Here is a 15842-nt window from a genome sequence, read left to right as displayed (position 1 = left end):
TTCCATAGTGGCTGCACCAATTTACATTCCCACCCACAGTGCACAGGGGTTCGTTCCCTTTTCTCCACATCCTTGCTGATACTTGTCATTTCTTATCTTTTTGATACTAGCTTTTCTGATAGGTGTGAGGTGACATCTCATTGTGGTTTTGATTTGCACTTTCCTGATTAATAATGGTGAGCATCTTTTTATGTGTCTGTTGGCATGTGTGTGTGTTTGGAAAAATGCCTATTCAGGTCTTCTGTGCATTTCTTTTTTTTATTTTTTATTAAAAAAATTTTTTTAACATTTATTTATTTTTGACAGGGAGAGACAGAGCATGAGCGGGGGAGGGGCAGAGAGAGAGGGAGACACAGAATCTGAAGCAGGCTCCAGGCTCTGAGCTGTCAGCACAGAGCCCGACACAGGGCTCAAACTCACAGACCGCGAGATCATGATCTGAGCCGAAGTTGGACGCTCAACCGACTGAGCCACCCAGATGCCCATTCAGTGCATTTCTTAATTGGATTATTTGTTGTTGTATAAGTTCTTTATATATTTTGGATATTAACCCGTCATTGGATATATCTTCTCCATTCAGCAGGTTGCCCTTTCATTTTGTTGATGCTTTACTCTGCAAAACCTTTTTAGTTTGATGTAGTCTGAGTGGTTTCTTTTTGCTTTTTTCCCCTTGTCTGAGGAGACAGATCTACAAAAATGTTGCTAAGGTCGATGCCGAAGTAATTACTGCCTGTGTTTTCTTCTAGGAGTTTTATGATTTCAGGTCTCCCATTTAGGTCTTTAATCCATTTTGAGCTTATTTTTGTGTATGGTATGAGGAAGTGGTCCAGTTTCCCCAGCACCATTTATCGAAGAGACCGTCTTTTCCCCACTGTATATTCTTCCCTCCTTTGTTGTAGGTTAATTGACCATATAAGCGTGGGTTTATTTCTGGGCTCTCTGTTCTGTTCGTTGATCTATGTGTCTGTTTTTGTGCCAGTACTACACTGCTTTGATTACTGTAGCTTTGAGGATACCTTAAAATCTGAGATTGTGAGACCCCTAGCTTTGTTCTTCTTAAGATTGTTTACCTATTTGGGATCTTTGTGGTTCCACACAAATTTAGAATCTTTTGTTCTAGTTTGGAGAAAGCCACTGTTGGAATTTTGATAGGGATTGTATGGGATCTGTAGATTGCTCTGGGTAGTATGAACATTGTAACGCTATTCTCCCAATCTATAAGCATGGAATGTCTTTCCATTTAAGTGTGCCATCTCCACTTTCATCAATGTCTTATAGTTTTCAGAGTAAAGGTCTTTTAAAACTCTTTCTTAACTTCCTTGGTTAAATTTATTCCTATGTATTTTATTCTCTTTGATGGAATTGTAAATGGGATTGTTTTCTAAATTTCTCTTTCTGCTACTTTGTTATTAGTGTATAGGAACACAACAGATTTTTGTATATTAATGTTTTTGCTTTTGCAACTTCATTGAATTCATTTACTCTAATAGCTTTTGGTGGAGTCTTTAGGGTTTTCTACATATAGTCTCATGTCATCTGCAAATAGTGACAGTTTTACTTTTTCCTTGCCAATTTGGATGTCTTTTGTTTCTTTTCCTTTTCCAATTTTTGCAGCTAGAACGTACAGTACAACGTCAAATAAAGGCGGCAAGAGTGGACATCCTTGTCTTCCTCCTGATCTTAGTGGAAAAGCTTTCAGCTTTTCACCGACTACATTAACCGAGGGTTTGTCATATAGGGTCTTAATTATGTTGAGGTATGTTCCCTCTAAGTCCACTTTGTTAAGTTTTTATCATGCTGAATTTTGTCAAATATTTTTTCTGCATCTATTGAGCTGGTCATTAGATTTTTAACTCTCATTTTGTTAATGTGGTGTATCACATTGATTTGTGGATATTGAACCATTCTTGCATCCTTGGAATAAATCCCACTTGATTGTGGTTAATGATCCTTTTAATGTGTTGTAGAATTTGGTCAGTTAATATTTTGAGGATTTTTGCATCTATGTTCAGGAATATTGGTGTGTAATTTTGTGTATGTGTGCGGTGTGTTTGTCAGGTTTTGGTATCAGGGTAATGCTGGCCTTGTAGAATGAATTTGGAAGCTTTCCTTCCTCTTTGCTTTTTTGGAATACTTTGAGAAGGATAGGTATTAATTCTTCTTTAAATGTTTGGTAGACTTCACCTGTGAGGCCATCTTATCCTGGACTTTTGTTTGTTGAGAGTTTATGATTCCTGATTTTGTTACCTGTAATCAGTCTGCTCAGATTTTCTATTTTTTCCTGACTCAGTCTTAGACAATTCTGTTTCTAGAAATTTATCTATTTCTTCTAGGTTGTCCAATTTATTTATTTTTATTGAAGTATAGTTGACACATGTTCTATTAGGTGTACAACATAGTGATTCAACAACTCTAAATGTTATGCTGTGCTCAACCACAAGTATAACTACCATCTGTCCCTGTACAACACTATTACAACATCATTGACCATAGTCCTGCTGTAACTTGTTCTGTTACTTGTTCATTCTATAATTGGAATCCTGTATCTCCTACTCTCCTTCACCCATTCTGTCCATCACCCCAATTCCTTCCCCTTTGGCAACCATCAGTTTATTCTCTATTTATGGATCTGTTTCTGCTTTTTTTTTTTTTTTTTTTTTACATCCTACATATAAGTGAAACTATATGGTATTTGTTTTCTCTTATTTTACGTCTAGGTCCATCCATGTTGTCTCAAATGGCAGATTTCATTTTTTTTTTTTTTTTTTTTTTTTTAACGGCTGAGTAATGGACACTTAGGTTGTTTCCATATTTTGGTTATTGTAGATGATGGTGCTATAAACATAGGGGTGCATGTATCTTTTCAAATTAGTGTTTCCAGTTTCTTTGGGTAAAATACCTAGTAGTGGAATTATTGGAACCGGTGGTATTTCTATTTTCTTTTTTTAAAAATTTTTATTTATTAACATTTAATTTATATCCAAGTTAGTTTATAGTGCAACAATGATTTCAGGGGTAGATTCCTTAATGCCCCTTTTAGCCCATCCCCCATTTAGCCCATCCCCCCTCCTACAACCCCTCCAGTAACCCTCTGTTTATTCTCCATATTTAAGAGTCTCTTATGTTTTGTCTCCCTCTCTTTTTTTATATTATTTTTGCTCTCCTTCCCTTGTGTTCATCTGTTCTGTGTCCTAAAGTCCTCATATGAGTGATGATATTTCTATTTTCAATTTTTTTGAAGAACCTCCATACTATTTTCCATAGTGGCTGCACCAGTTTACAGTCTCACAAACAATACATGAGTGTTCCTTTTTCTTCACATCCTTGCCAACACTTGTTATCTCTTGTTGTTTTGATGTTAACCATTCTGACAGGTGTGAGGATATCTCATTGTGGTTTTAATTTGTGTTTCCCTGATCATCAGTGGTGTTGAGTATCTTTTCATGTGCCTGTCAGTTATATACATGTCTTTGGAAAAATGTCTATTGAGGGCCTCTGCCCAATTCTTAATCAACTTATTTGTGCTGGTGTTGTTATCATTTGCAAATATCTTCTCTCATTTAGTAGGTTGCTCTTTCATTTTATTGATGCTTTCTCTGCTGTGTAAATTTGTTTTATTTTGGTGTAGTCCCAATAATTTAGTTTTGCTTTTATTTCTCTTGCCTGAGAGCATATATCTAGAAAAATGTTGCTAAGGCCAATGTCAAAGACATTACTGCTTACGTTTTCTTCTAGGATTTTTATGGTCTCAGGTTTCTTATTTAGGTCTTTAATTCATTTTGAGTTTATTTTTGTGTATGGTGTGAGAAAGTGGTCCAGTTTCATTGTTTTGCATGTAGCTGTCCAGTTTTCACAGCCCCATTATTGAAGAGGCTGTCTTTTCTCCACTGTATATTCTTGCCTCCTTTGTTGTAGATTAATTGACCAAATAAGCGTGGGATCATTTCTCGCCTCTCTATTCTGTTCTATTGATCTATGTGTCTATTGTTTGTGCCAGTACAACACTGTTTTGATTACTGTAGCTTTGTACTATATCTTAAAAAAAATTTTTTTTTAATGTTTATTTTTGAGAGAGGGAAAGAGTGTGAGCAGGGGAGAGGCAGAGAGAGGGAGACACAGAATCTGAAGCAGGCTCCAGGCTCTGAGCTGTCAGCACAGAGCCCGACACAGGGCTTGAACCCACAAATAGTGATAGTTTCTTTGGTGGAGTCTATAGGGTTTTCTATGTATAGTATGTCATCTGCAAATAATAATTTTACTTTTGCCTTATCAATTTGGATGCATTGATTTCTTTTTTCTTGTCTGATTCTTATGCCTAGGTTTTCCAGTGTTGTGTTGGATAAAAGTGGCAAGAGGGAAGGTTGTCCCATTTATTGGCTTCTAAGTTTTCATAATAGTCTCTTATAATCCTTTGTATTTCTATGCTGTTGCTGGTAAGTTCTTTCATTTCTCATTTTGAGTCCTTTCTTGATGAGTCTGCCTAAAGGTACACAATTTTGTTTATATTTCAGAGAAGTAGGTCTTGATTTCATTGATCTTTTCTATTTTTGTCATCTCTATTTCCACTCAGATCTTTATTTCCTTCCTTCTACTAACTTTGGGTTTTGGTCCTTTTCTAGCTTTTTCAGGTAGAAGGCTAAATTGAGAATTTTCTTATTTCTTAGGGCAGTATCTCTATAAGCTTCTTAGCACTGCTTTTTACTACATCCCGAAGACTTTGAATTGTGTCTTTATTTTCATTTGTCTCCATGTTTTTGTTTTTTTTCCCCCTTCTTGATTTCTTGGTTGACCCATTCATTGTTTAGTAGCTACATGGAGTAGCAAACTCCATATTGGTGTTCTTTTTAGATTTTTTTTTGTGATTTCTAGTTTCATACTGTTGTGGTTGGAAAAGATGTAGGATATGATTTCAATCTTAAATTTATTGAGACTTGTCTTGTGGCCTAACATGCGATCCTGGGGAATGTTCAATATATACTTGAAAAGAATGTGTATTTAGCAGTTTTTGGATGGAATGTTCTGTATATACCTGTTAAGTCTGTCTGGTCTAATGTGTTGTTCAAAGCCCCCATTTTCTTATTGATTTCTGTCTGGATGATATATCCACTGATCTAAGTGGAGTGTTATAAATCACCTACTGTTATTGTATTACTGTCAATTTCTCCTTTTATGTATATTAAAAATTGCTTTATGTATTTTGGTGCTATGTTGGGTGCATAGATATTTATAATTGTTACATGTTGGATTGTTCCTTTTATCATTATGTAGTGCCTTTCTTTGTCTCTAGCTGTAGTCTGTTTTAAAGTCTATCTTATTGGGGTTCCTGGGTGGCTCAGTTGGTTAAGTGTCCAACCTCAGCTCAGGTCATGATCTCATGGTTTGTAGTTTTGAGCCCCATGTTGGGCTCAGTGCTGACAGCTCAGAGCCTGGAGCCTACTTTGGATTCTGTGTCTCCTTCTCTCTCTGCCTCTCTCAAAAGTCAATCAACATTAAAAAAAAAAACAAACTTATTAAAAAAAGTCTATCTTATCTAATGTAAGTATTGCTACCCTGGCTTCTCCCCCAGCCCCCTGCTTCATTTGCATGGTATATGTTTTCTAGCCCTTCACTTTCAGCCTGTGTCTTTAGGCCTGAAGTGAGTCTCCTAGAGGCAGCATATAGATGGGTCTTGTTTTTATATCCCTTCAGTTACCCTCTTTTGATTGGAGCATTTAGACCATTTACATTTAAAGTAGTTATTGATAGGCATGTACCTACTGACATTTTGTTACTTGTTTTCTGGCTATTTTTGTAGTTCTTCTGTTTCTTTCTTTTGTTCTCTTCCCTTGTGATTGATGACTTTTGTGTTATGCTTGGATTCCTTTCTAATTTTTTGTGTATCAATTATAGTTTTTGGTTTATGGTTACCATGAAGTCCCTACATAACATCCTAAATATATAGCAGTGTATATTAAGTTGATGGTCACTTAAATTCAAGTATATTCTAAAAGCACATGTTTATTCCCTCCTCTCCACATTTAACTTATTTTACACATCTTTTTATTTTGTAAATTCCTTATTTTTTTTTAAAGATATGATTGATTTTACTACTTTTGTGTTTCAACTTTCATATTAGGTTTATAAGTGACTGATTACCACCTTTACTATAGGTTTGCTTTTATTGGTGAAATTTTTTCCTTTCATAATTTTCTTCTAGTTATGGCCTTTTCTGCTTAGACCAGGTCCTTCAACATTTCTTACAAGGCTAACTTAAGGGTTGTGATTTCCTTAACTTTTGTATGGGAAACTCTTTCCCCTTCAATTCTGAAAATAATCTTGGTTGGTAGAACATTCTTGCATGTAGGTTTTTTCCTTTGAGCCCTTTACAGGCCCGAGGGAGAGTGGCATCTAGCTCAAAGTTACTACTGAAAAATCAGTTGAGAGCCTCATGGCATTTCCTTTGTATGTAGCTAGCTGCCTTTAAGATTCTCTATCTTTAATCTTTGAGATTTAAATTATTATGGGTCTTGGTGTTCCTCCTTGGGTTCATCTTGTTTGGGGCTCTCCTGGACCTGAGTGTCTCCCCAGGTTTTAGGGAGGTTTTCAGCTATTATTTCTTCAAATAGGCTCTCTGTCCCTTTCTGACAGGAATGACATGAGTGTTACTATGCTTGAGATTTTCCCAGAGATTCCTTAACCTAAACTCAATTACAATTTTTTTCTTTTTGTTGCTCAGTTTGGGTGCTTTCCACATTACCTGTCTTTGCAGATCACTTACCTGATTTCTTCTGTATCATCTGTTGATTCCCTCTGGTGTATTTTTTCCAGTTATTTTAAAAAACCAGAGTTAAAGAGATAGAAAATATATTCTGTAAGTTCTGAGTTCATTCACTCAGCAGGTTGATTGCTCATCTCCATTTTGTTCAGTTCTTTAAGTTTTGTCTTCTTTCCATTTGGAGCATATTTTTTGTTTTCATTTTGTTTGACTTTTGGTGTTTGTTTCTATGAATTAGGCAAAACAGCCACCTCTCTCTGTCTTAAAGGAGTGGCCTTGTGTAGAAATGTCCCCATTGCAGACTGTGTCTGCCTGGTGGCTTTGGTTGGAGCCAGCGTCGGTGGCATGGCTGAAGCAGGCCGGCCTGGGCTGAGGGCAGGGGATGGTATTTTGGGGTGCTTTGTGCCCTGGCAGCACAGCTGGAGCTGTAGCAGGCAAAGGCTGAGGGTGTCCTGGTGGGTGCCATCCTGGGGCTGCCTTGCGCTGGTGTGGGCTAAGGTCCAAGGGCTTGCCGAGGTGGCAGGATGGCTAGAGTGCCTGGCCCTGGGCCCATCTGCACTATCAAGGTAGAGACGGAATGTAAACAGTGGTACCTGCCAGTAGCTGTGACGCTGGAGAAGTTCAGCAGTTTCCCTCCCATTTGGTGGATGCTCTAGGATTAGTGAGTTGGTTCCCTTCAGTTAGTCCAGCTGCTCTTTAAACTGCTTTTTTGCTGCGCCCCAGTCTGTGTGCAGACCCCTCCGTGCTCTGTCACTCGTGCAGCGCGGTTTTGATCATGACCGTGCCTCCATGTCTCCTGCTGTTCCTTATGTGGTCTCTCTATCCTTTGTTGTGCAGATACTGTTCAATCAGCCCTCAGTTCTTTAGGAAGAATTGCTCTGTATGTAGGTGTACATTTGGTGTCCGTGAGGGGGGTGGGGTGAGTTCAGAGTCTTGTGCTATCATCTTGGACCCCTCCAATGGTATTCATTTGAATATGGAAGTTGAAGCTTTGAGAAGCAGAAAAGCATTAGAGTGTCTTTCTTCTGTACCTCAAGGAGAAATAACATGGTTAAGAAGAAATTCTCAAAGCCCTCTTTCCTCTGAAGGGAAGCCAATCTAATATTCCCTTATCTGTGCCTGGAAGTGATAATTCAGAACCTCTTTTTCACAGGTGCAGAAGGGCAGCCCTGCCGAACTGGCAGGGCTGGAGGATGAGGATATCATCATCGAAGTGAATGGAGGGAAGGTGCTGGAAGAACCCTATGAGAAAGTGGTGGACAGAATCCAGAATAGTGGGAAGAATGTCACACTCTTAGTCTGTGGAAAGAAGGCCTATGATTATTTCCAGGCTAAGAAAATCCCTATCGTTTCCTCTATGGCTGATCCACTGGATGCCCCCCCTGATGCCAAAGAAGGAACATTGGCAGAACCAGAGCACGACTCACACGTGGCAAAAGAACGAGTGAGTGGTGATAGGTTTCTCTCAGTGATCTAACCTATCAGAGTATGATAAAGTCTTTCATAAGTACACCTCAGGTCTATGTTTGCCACAGATTTCCTAGAATACTAGAAAATTACAATGTAAAGATAAGTCATTTTGGTGGAGAGGAAGTGGTATGAGGACAAGTTTCTTTTTCATAGCATGGAGTTGACAGTAACTGTCCAGAGAAGGTAAGTTTATCAAAATTATAATGGAACCACCAGAAGAACCTGAATCAGACTAGCTATGTACAAATTCTGGTTCTGTCACTTAACGCCCTTGGGCAAATGGATTTATTCTCTCTTTGCCTCATTATCCCCACCTGTAAAACAAGGAGGATTTGTAGGACTGTTATTAGGATTATATTATCTAAGACTACTAAAGCACTTCAAACAGGGCCTGGTTAATGGTAAGCATGAAAATGAACCGTGGTGTTTAGGGACATGTTGTTTTTAAGATCATTGGCGGTGTATTATTGCTAGGGAGGAATAAGCATTACTCTGTATTTGGATTAAATTCCTTGATAAGTCTTTTGCATCATTCTTCTTTCTACTACCTTTAATTCTACTCTATTTACAATTAATTATTGGTAATATAAATTAAATGCTATTTGTTAATGAATACCCACTTAGTCTGGGGGGCTATAATAAAAGACCATACACTGGATGGCTTATAAACAACACAGATTTATTTCTTACAGTTCTGAAGGCTGGCAAATCCAAGATCAGGGCACTGACAGCTTTCGGGTCCGGAGAAGGCCCTCTTCCAGGCTGCACACTGCCAACTTCTTGCAATGTCCTCACATGGTAGAAGGGGATAGGGAGCTCTGGGCGTGGGGGGGTGGGGGCTCTCTTATAAGACATTAAACCCAACCACAAAGGCTCTGCCCTCATGACTTAATCACCGCCCAAAGGTCCTACCTCCTAATATCATCACCTGACCTCAGGGTTAGTATTTCAATAGACGAATTTTGGAGACATACATTCAGACCACAGCACACATGGTAGCCACTGACCTTGCATTCGTGACTGCTTCACAAAGAAAGCATTCTAGTTGTCTTTAAAAAATTCAGTGATAGCTCTATAGCAAGTCAATTATAGGACTGTGCTAGCTTTATAGAAAAGATATGTAGACATTAAGAAATTTGTTAGTGTCAAACAGCAAGCTGGAAACAAAGCCAAGTGTAAAATCCAGATTACCTGGCTTCTAGTGAGGGACTCTTCTCCCTGCCTCAAGTCATGCAACTGCTGACATTCATACTCGCACTTACAGATCTTTTGTTCTCTTTTGCACAGGCGCACAGTACAGCCTCACATTCTTCTTCCAATTCTGAAGACACAGAGATGTGATGAGAACAAATATGTGGCTTTGGCTGACAGCTGTTTCTGGGCGTTCAGAAAGAATCCTTTCCCAAGGAATGAGCTGCCACCCATTTACTGTCTCTGTTAGAGAAGAGCTCCTCTGGGAACCAGTTCATCACGTGTGACTGTCTTCTGTTGTCATTTGCCTTGGGGGCAGATACCGCAATAGATGGCTTATTTATGGTCAACTTAAGGCAGGAACCAGATTCTTTTCAAGTGATCTCTTTCAAGCTTCAACTTAACTACATTTCTTTGTGTGATGCTATCTCTTAATTCTATAGGCTCCTTGAGCACCAAAGATGATTCACAAATCTGTACACGTGAGAGCTCATTATAGTATCTGAGCAGATAAGCCTATTAAAATTATCGTTTTGTAAGAATGTTGTGGTTGCTAAAACAGATGCCATTAAGAATGCCTTTAGAGTCTTCCTTGTTAGCTGATCAAACCTTAATAGTGCTTTTGTTTTTGGTAAACTTGCTTTTATGCTTTAACTTTCATTTTGCCTCTGGAAGTCCCAGCACAATAAAATTCAGGACTTCCTTAAATTGCATTTCTGAATATTCTATAAACCTTCCAACATTTTCCTTTCACAGATGGAGAAAAGTAGGGTCTACAATAGGAAAACTTATTCCAGTTAACAGTTATTCACTGTTTTACCCCACAGCATGAAGGGGCAGATGGAAAGAAAAAAAAAAAAAAACTGAGACATCATCACCAACTTGAATGCACAGTAATTCACTCTCAAATACGGACTTAAAAGGAAATCAATAAAGATGATATACCTGACCTCTCTCAGTAGAATCTATTTCAGTAGCACACCATTCCATCCCTGGACAAGAACAGATAACCTGTTGGTAACTTTTATGGGGCTGGGGTTGGCTGGGGGATGCCAACTCACATTAGATCACACAAGCACACTACCAAGCTATCCTTGATAAAATGAAGCTAAGGCCAAAGGGTTCCAATCTGATTTTAATGATTGTCAATCTTAAGGGAAAGCCAGAACCTCCTCCGTGTGAGCCTTGACAGAGATCCTGTGTGTTTGGCCCAGCTACCTCAGACTTCCCATTACCCTAGGGCTCCAGTGTATTCTCCCAGACTAGTTTCTTGGCTCTTTTCCACCCCTCTTCCGCCATGCTGCATCAGCCTCAAACCCACGTGGGATGCGCTCCGCTGAGGGCTAGCTTGAGTTTACTTCACGCTCACGTTCTAGCTAATGCTACATGATCACAGTATCAGCTGAGGAGGAAGGCATAAGCTGGAGGTAGAATCTGCTACCTCAGTGTTTTGATTGTTTAAAAAATATTAGGCCCTGGTCCCCTCCATTGTTTTCTCTTAAATCCAAATTCTGACGCTACTGGCCCGTAGCAGTCTGTAACAGGCATGAGTTCAAGGTGCCATATGCTTCTCTGGCGCCTGTTTGTGAGCCAAATAGAGGAATAGTATGCTGGAGAGAGCACTGACCAGGAAGATCACATCAAACCAACGGTGATAGAAGTTGAACTGTAGTTCCCCCAGGACTTCGGTGATTATGGTACGATATTCTAGAGGCATGCTCATTCGAATCAGCAGCACAGAGGAGACAAAGTACATGCCCTAGAAGTTAAACAAATTAACCCAGAGGTCACTTTGTGGTCAGGGATCAAAGGGAATTGTTAAAATATTCAGAAGTACAAAACACTTCTGGTATTTTACAGTTGTAATCATAAAGCTAGTTCGTGAAACTCACCATTATCTGTGCTAACAGCAGGACAATGACGTTGGAGGACTTACTGCTAGAGATGGCATAAAAGAACTGTCAAGAAAGGGAGGAGAATTTATGCGGTACTGCTAGACACCTGTGTCAAGAACATTAAGTAGCATAATTAAAAATGTCTCTTCCCAGGGCACCTGGGTGACTCGGTCGGTTAAGTGTCCGACTTTAGCTCAGGTCTTGATCTCATAGTTCATGGGTCTGAGCCCCGCGTCGGGCTCTGTGCTGACAGCTCGGAGCCTGGAGCCTGCTTCGGATTCTGTGTCTCCCTCTCTCTCTCTGCCCCTCCCCTGCTCATGCTCATGCTCTGTCTCTCGAAAATGAATAAACGTTAAAAAAATAAAGTCTCTTCCATGCAGCAATCCCATAGGGAACAACTGATACAGTTAACGCCATGAAGAGAAACAGACTGCTTGCTATGTTGTGCTCAGAGGGATATTTGGGGGTTTTAAGAATTATGTTATGACATGAAGGGATTCCAATCTGTATCAAGTTTGTCAGAAATTATGTGACACATATGACTTTCATATCATTATGAAATAATAGAGCAGATTACCTCAGGCCACTCCAAGCTCTTATAATTATTACTAGGCTCCTGAGCTCTTTCCAAAATTGTGCGAGATGCCTGTAGATCCATCCTTCCTCCTCCTCTCCCAACCTCTTCACTCGTTTCATTCAAACCCTTCTTGGATTTCGAGATTCCCCACCTCGTCTCCAAGAGAAAATTTACCTTCTGCCTCCATGAAGCCTTCCTGTGTTGTCAGAAAATAGCCAAACATTCTGCTTCTCCTACTCCCATGTCCTCCTTATAAGGGACCCTCACAGTTATTCTAACCTCAAACACCTCAAATACTCAAATTCTAACCCAAATACCTCCAGTCTTCTTCATCCATTCCAAGTATCCCTGGAACACCTACTGCATGCCAGCTTCTGTTCCCAGATGCTGGTGCCGTATCAGTGAACGCAACGGACCATGATCTCGTTCTATGACCTTTGGTAAAAGTACACATCTGATGGGCGTGGGATGTAAATCCAACTATTTGTGACTGTTGTTTAAGATCTCAGAAGGCAGAAATCTTAATTAGGTAAAATTATCTTGTGGTGCCACGTGTAATTAAGCAAATAAGAAATTTAAACTCAATGATACAACCTACCTTGGTAAGAGTGATCAGCAGTCCTCGGATAGATGTAACGATGATGATTCCAACCAGAATGAAGGAAATGTGTTGAGACCAGAACTTCACCTGCCACCATAGAAAGAAGGAAAAGTATCTGTGAAATCTCTGTTGAGAGACACGTGAAGGCTATTCTCCTGATGCATTCTGATTGCTTATGTGACTGTGAGAGGGTACTTCATCGGGCCCTACCTGATTAAAAAATTTTTTTTTAGGGAGGGAGAAAAGTGAGGTGCAACTAACAACACCTAAGAAGGTGGCAGTGCAAATCTTTTTTTTTTTTTTTTTTTTAAATGTTTATTTGAGCGAGAGAAAAGGAGCATGAGTGGGGGAGGGCAGAGAGAGGGAGAGAATTTCAAGCAGGCTCTGCACTGTTAGCGCAGAGCGGGCCCGACGCGGGGCTTGAACTCACCAACTATGAGATCATGACCTGAGCTGAAATCAAGAGTCAGACACTTAACTGAGTCACATAGGCATCCCTGCAGTGGATATCTTAATGAGACTTAATCAAGACAGGACGGAAGCAAGTGCAGTGGAGTGATGAAAATAACACTAGTCAGTCTGAGGAAACAGAGATGGAGCTAATGATGCAGCTTCAATGTATTATGTGAAAAGCACGGATTAAAAGGAAATTAAATAGCAGCTAAATTACTTTTAACATCTGTGAAGGATAGTCCCCTCATTGCCCATAACTTTAAGAAATTATTCTTTTTATAATAAAAGAATATGTAAACATTCTCAGCTACAGTCTAGGACATAATTGACCTTCACTTGAATTACACGAGGGTACCTTTTTCTCCTCTTGGACTGCTTCATAGTGGCAGGCAGCTTTGGAACCCTGTGCTTGATTCGGGTCTGAAAAGTAGCTGCCAGGGAAGTGCTATTACTAACATCTAAAGGTGTTACTCAGAATTCTGAAACGTGGAGTATGCAGATGAATTGTAGATTAAATATATATATACACACACACAGCAACTAAGTAGCCTCACAAAGCACTGATAAGGAAGAACACTTCTAATAACTGAGCCCAGGAAAAAATGAAAAGAGGAGAAGAAAACACATATGTAACAACAGTGAAGCATGGGTTATGGGATATTTTATAAACTACTTGAACGAAAGGTACCATGTTCCTTCACGTGAAAAAGTTTACACCATTGGTTTATCATCAAAAAACGTGCTTTGGGGTGCCTGGGTGGCTCAGTCAGTTAAGTGTCCAACTTCGGCTCAGGTCATGATCTCACAGTTCGTGGGTTCAAGCCCGCGTCGGGCTCTGTGCTGACAGCTCAGAGCCTGGAGCCTGCTTCGGATTCTGTGTCTCCCTCTCTCTCTGTTCCTCCCCTGCTCATGCTCTTGTCTCTCTCTCTCTCCTTCAAAAATAAATAAAAACATTAAAAACAAAAACAAAAACATGTGCTTTGAATTGTTTCTCAAGGACTGGAGCTCATTTTGCTCTGGTTCATTTTCATTTTATCCAGCATCTAGCTACCAGGAGCATGTCCAGCTGAGACGGATGGCTGGGGGTAGCATGCAGTCTGTCACTAGGATCCTAGCCCAGCTAAATGGTCCTCACAGGGACTAAGAGCATGACTCTGGGCTTACTATCAAAGTGCTAATCAACTAGAATCATTGGCTATATATATATATATGTGTGTGTGTATACACACACACACACACACACACACACACACACACACACATATATATATGTATATATATATATTTTTTAAATATACTCTTCTATTAATAAAGGCAGAAAACATAAATCGGGACAAGAGTGTTTAATGATAGTGGTATCATAAAACAGGTAGAAAGAGAATTAAAACTGCACGGGTTACACTTACCATCTTTAGCTCAAAGTCCACATTAATTAATTGATAAAGATAAATTTTTTACAGCAGACATAATTTCACTTCTAACGTGGAACGCTAATTAGTAGTTAATTTTCTACTAGAGGAATCAAAGGTGAGTTTTGGATTTGAAGATCTCATTATATATCACAGAGAGAAGTATCTAATATTTGGTGGGGAGAAACTGGTGAGGAGCAGTCAGCTACAGAAAAGCAGAAGACGAACTATAGAAATAATCGGCATCTAAGTCAGTAATAAGTACCGGCCATCACTTACGGTTTTATGCCCTTTACAAATTTGCTATAAGAATATGTCAAAAAACAATGGAGAATGGGAAGAACAAAAACAGACTTAATTCTTACATCAAATTGGATCCCCAGATAATTCACAGTGATCTCAATGCCTCTTGTGACAGGATCAGTTTTCCCAACCCGGTCAAAAACGATATTAATCGTTGCCTGTAAAGACACAGACCTTTATATATTAGAGCATCTCAATAATCACTATTTCAAAAAGTGACTCAAAATAATGAATTAATATAACATCCTACAGGTAGATGTTCCATCCTACCTATCCTATAGGTAGATGTTCTTAAAAATTCAATTCTACTCTCAATCTAAATCACATATAAAACATCTATTATAGTTATTCACATATAGGCAAACAAAAGTCCTTATGTACCCTATCTTTTCTGTAAAGAATAAAGAGAAAAAAAGGCTATGGCATATGGCATGTATACCTTCGGTTAACAGAAGTCAGAAAGGTAACATTCTGGTGATACAGTTAGAGTGAAATCAAGGAATTCCAGGGTCATTCCCTCTGGTTATTTTCTGAATGCTCTAACAGCAATCACTAAAATAATGAAAAGAGAGTTACAGCTAACAAGGCAATAAGAGATCAGATGGAATTATGAAAAATATCCAATTAATCCAAAAGAAGGCAGAAACAAAGAAAAAATGGAAAAAAGAACAGATGGGACAAATAAAAAACATAATAACAACATGGCTGTTTTCAACCCAACCATATTAATAATCGCATTAAATGTAAATGGTCTAAACCAGGGTTGGCAAACTCTGACACTGTAGTGATAGTAGCCACAGATGATACGTAGATGAATGGCCTTGGCTGTATTTCCAGTAAAACTTTATTTACAAAGGCAGGTGGTGGTTGGATTTGATCTGTGAGCTGTAGATCTTGGTCTAAACATGCCAATTAAATGGCAGAGACTGTAAGACTGGATAAAAAGCAAGACCCAACTGTATGTTGTTTATAAAAATCCACTTTAAATATAAATATACAAATAGGTTAAAAGTAAAAGAATGGAAGAAGATATACTAACACTAATAAAGAGAAAGAGAAGTCTGTATTAATATCAAAGTAGATTTCATAGCAGAAAATACTGCCAGAGATTAAAAGGGTCATTTCAATAAGGGGTTCAAAATGACCCAGAAGGTGCATGTACCAAATAACAGAGCTTTAAAATACATGA

General features: G+C 39.0%; 2 protein-coding genes across 6 annotated transcripts in view; one reads left to right on the top strand and one right to left on the bottom strand.

Annotated features, from left to right (window-relative positions):
- The window catches only part of PDZK1 (PDZ domain containing 1), a 57764-nt gene extending 47678 nt beyond the window's left edge, over positions 1 to 10086 (top strand). For all 4 annotated transcript variants that reach the window (XM_042953703.1, XM_042953705.1, XM_042953702.1 and 1 more), the window contains 2 exons: positions 7908 to 8198; positions 9512 to 10086. In XM_042953703.1, the coding sequence (XP_042809637.1) occupies positions 7908 to 8198; positions 9512 to 9565 (345 nt within the window). In that variant the 3' untranslated portion in view covers positions 9566 to 10086. The remainder of the gene's footprint in view (positions 1 to 7907; positions 8199 to 9511) is intronic.
- Positions 10087 to 10531: 445 nt separating this feature from the next.
- LOC122228590 (Golgi pH regulator) overlaps positions 10532 to 15842 on the bottom strand; it is a 65402-nt gene continuing 60091 nt past the window's right edge. For both annotated transcript variants that reach the window (XM_042953706.1, XM_042953707.1), the window contains 4 exons: positions 14716 to 14811; positions 12486 to 12575; positions 11308 to 11373; positions 10532 to 11174 (listed from right to left, as the gene is read on the bottom strand). In XM_042953706.1, coding sequence (XP_042809640.1) covers positions 10968 to 11174; positions 11308 to 11373; positions 12486 to 12575; positions 14716 to 14811 — 459 coding nt within the window. In that variant the 3' untranslated portion in view covers positions 10532 to 10967. The remainder of the gene's footprint in view (positions 11175 to 11307; positions 11374 to 12485; positions 12576 to 14715; positions 14812 to 15842) is intronic.

Source organism: Panthera leo, chromosome C1 (assembly GCF_018350215.1).
Source record: "Panthera leo isolate Ple1 chromosome C1, P.leo_Ple1_pat1.1, whole genome shotgun sequence".
NCBI classification, from domain to species: Eukaryota; Metazoa; Chordata; class Mammalia; order Carnivora; family Felidae; genus Panthera; species Panthera leo.
The sequence above is the reverse complement of the archived record's forward strand: the minus strand, read 5'-3'. Positions and strand labels throughout refer to the sequence as shown.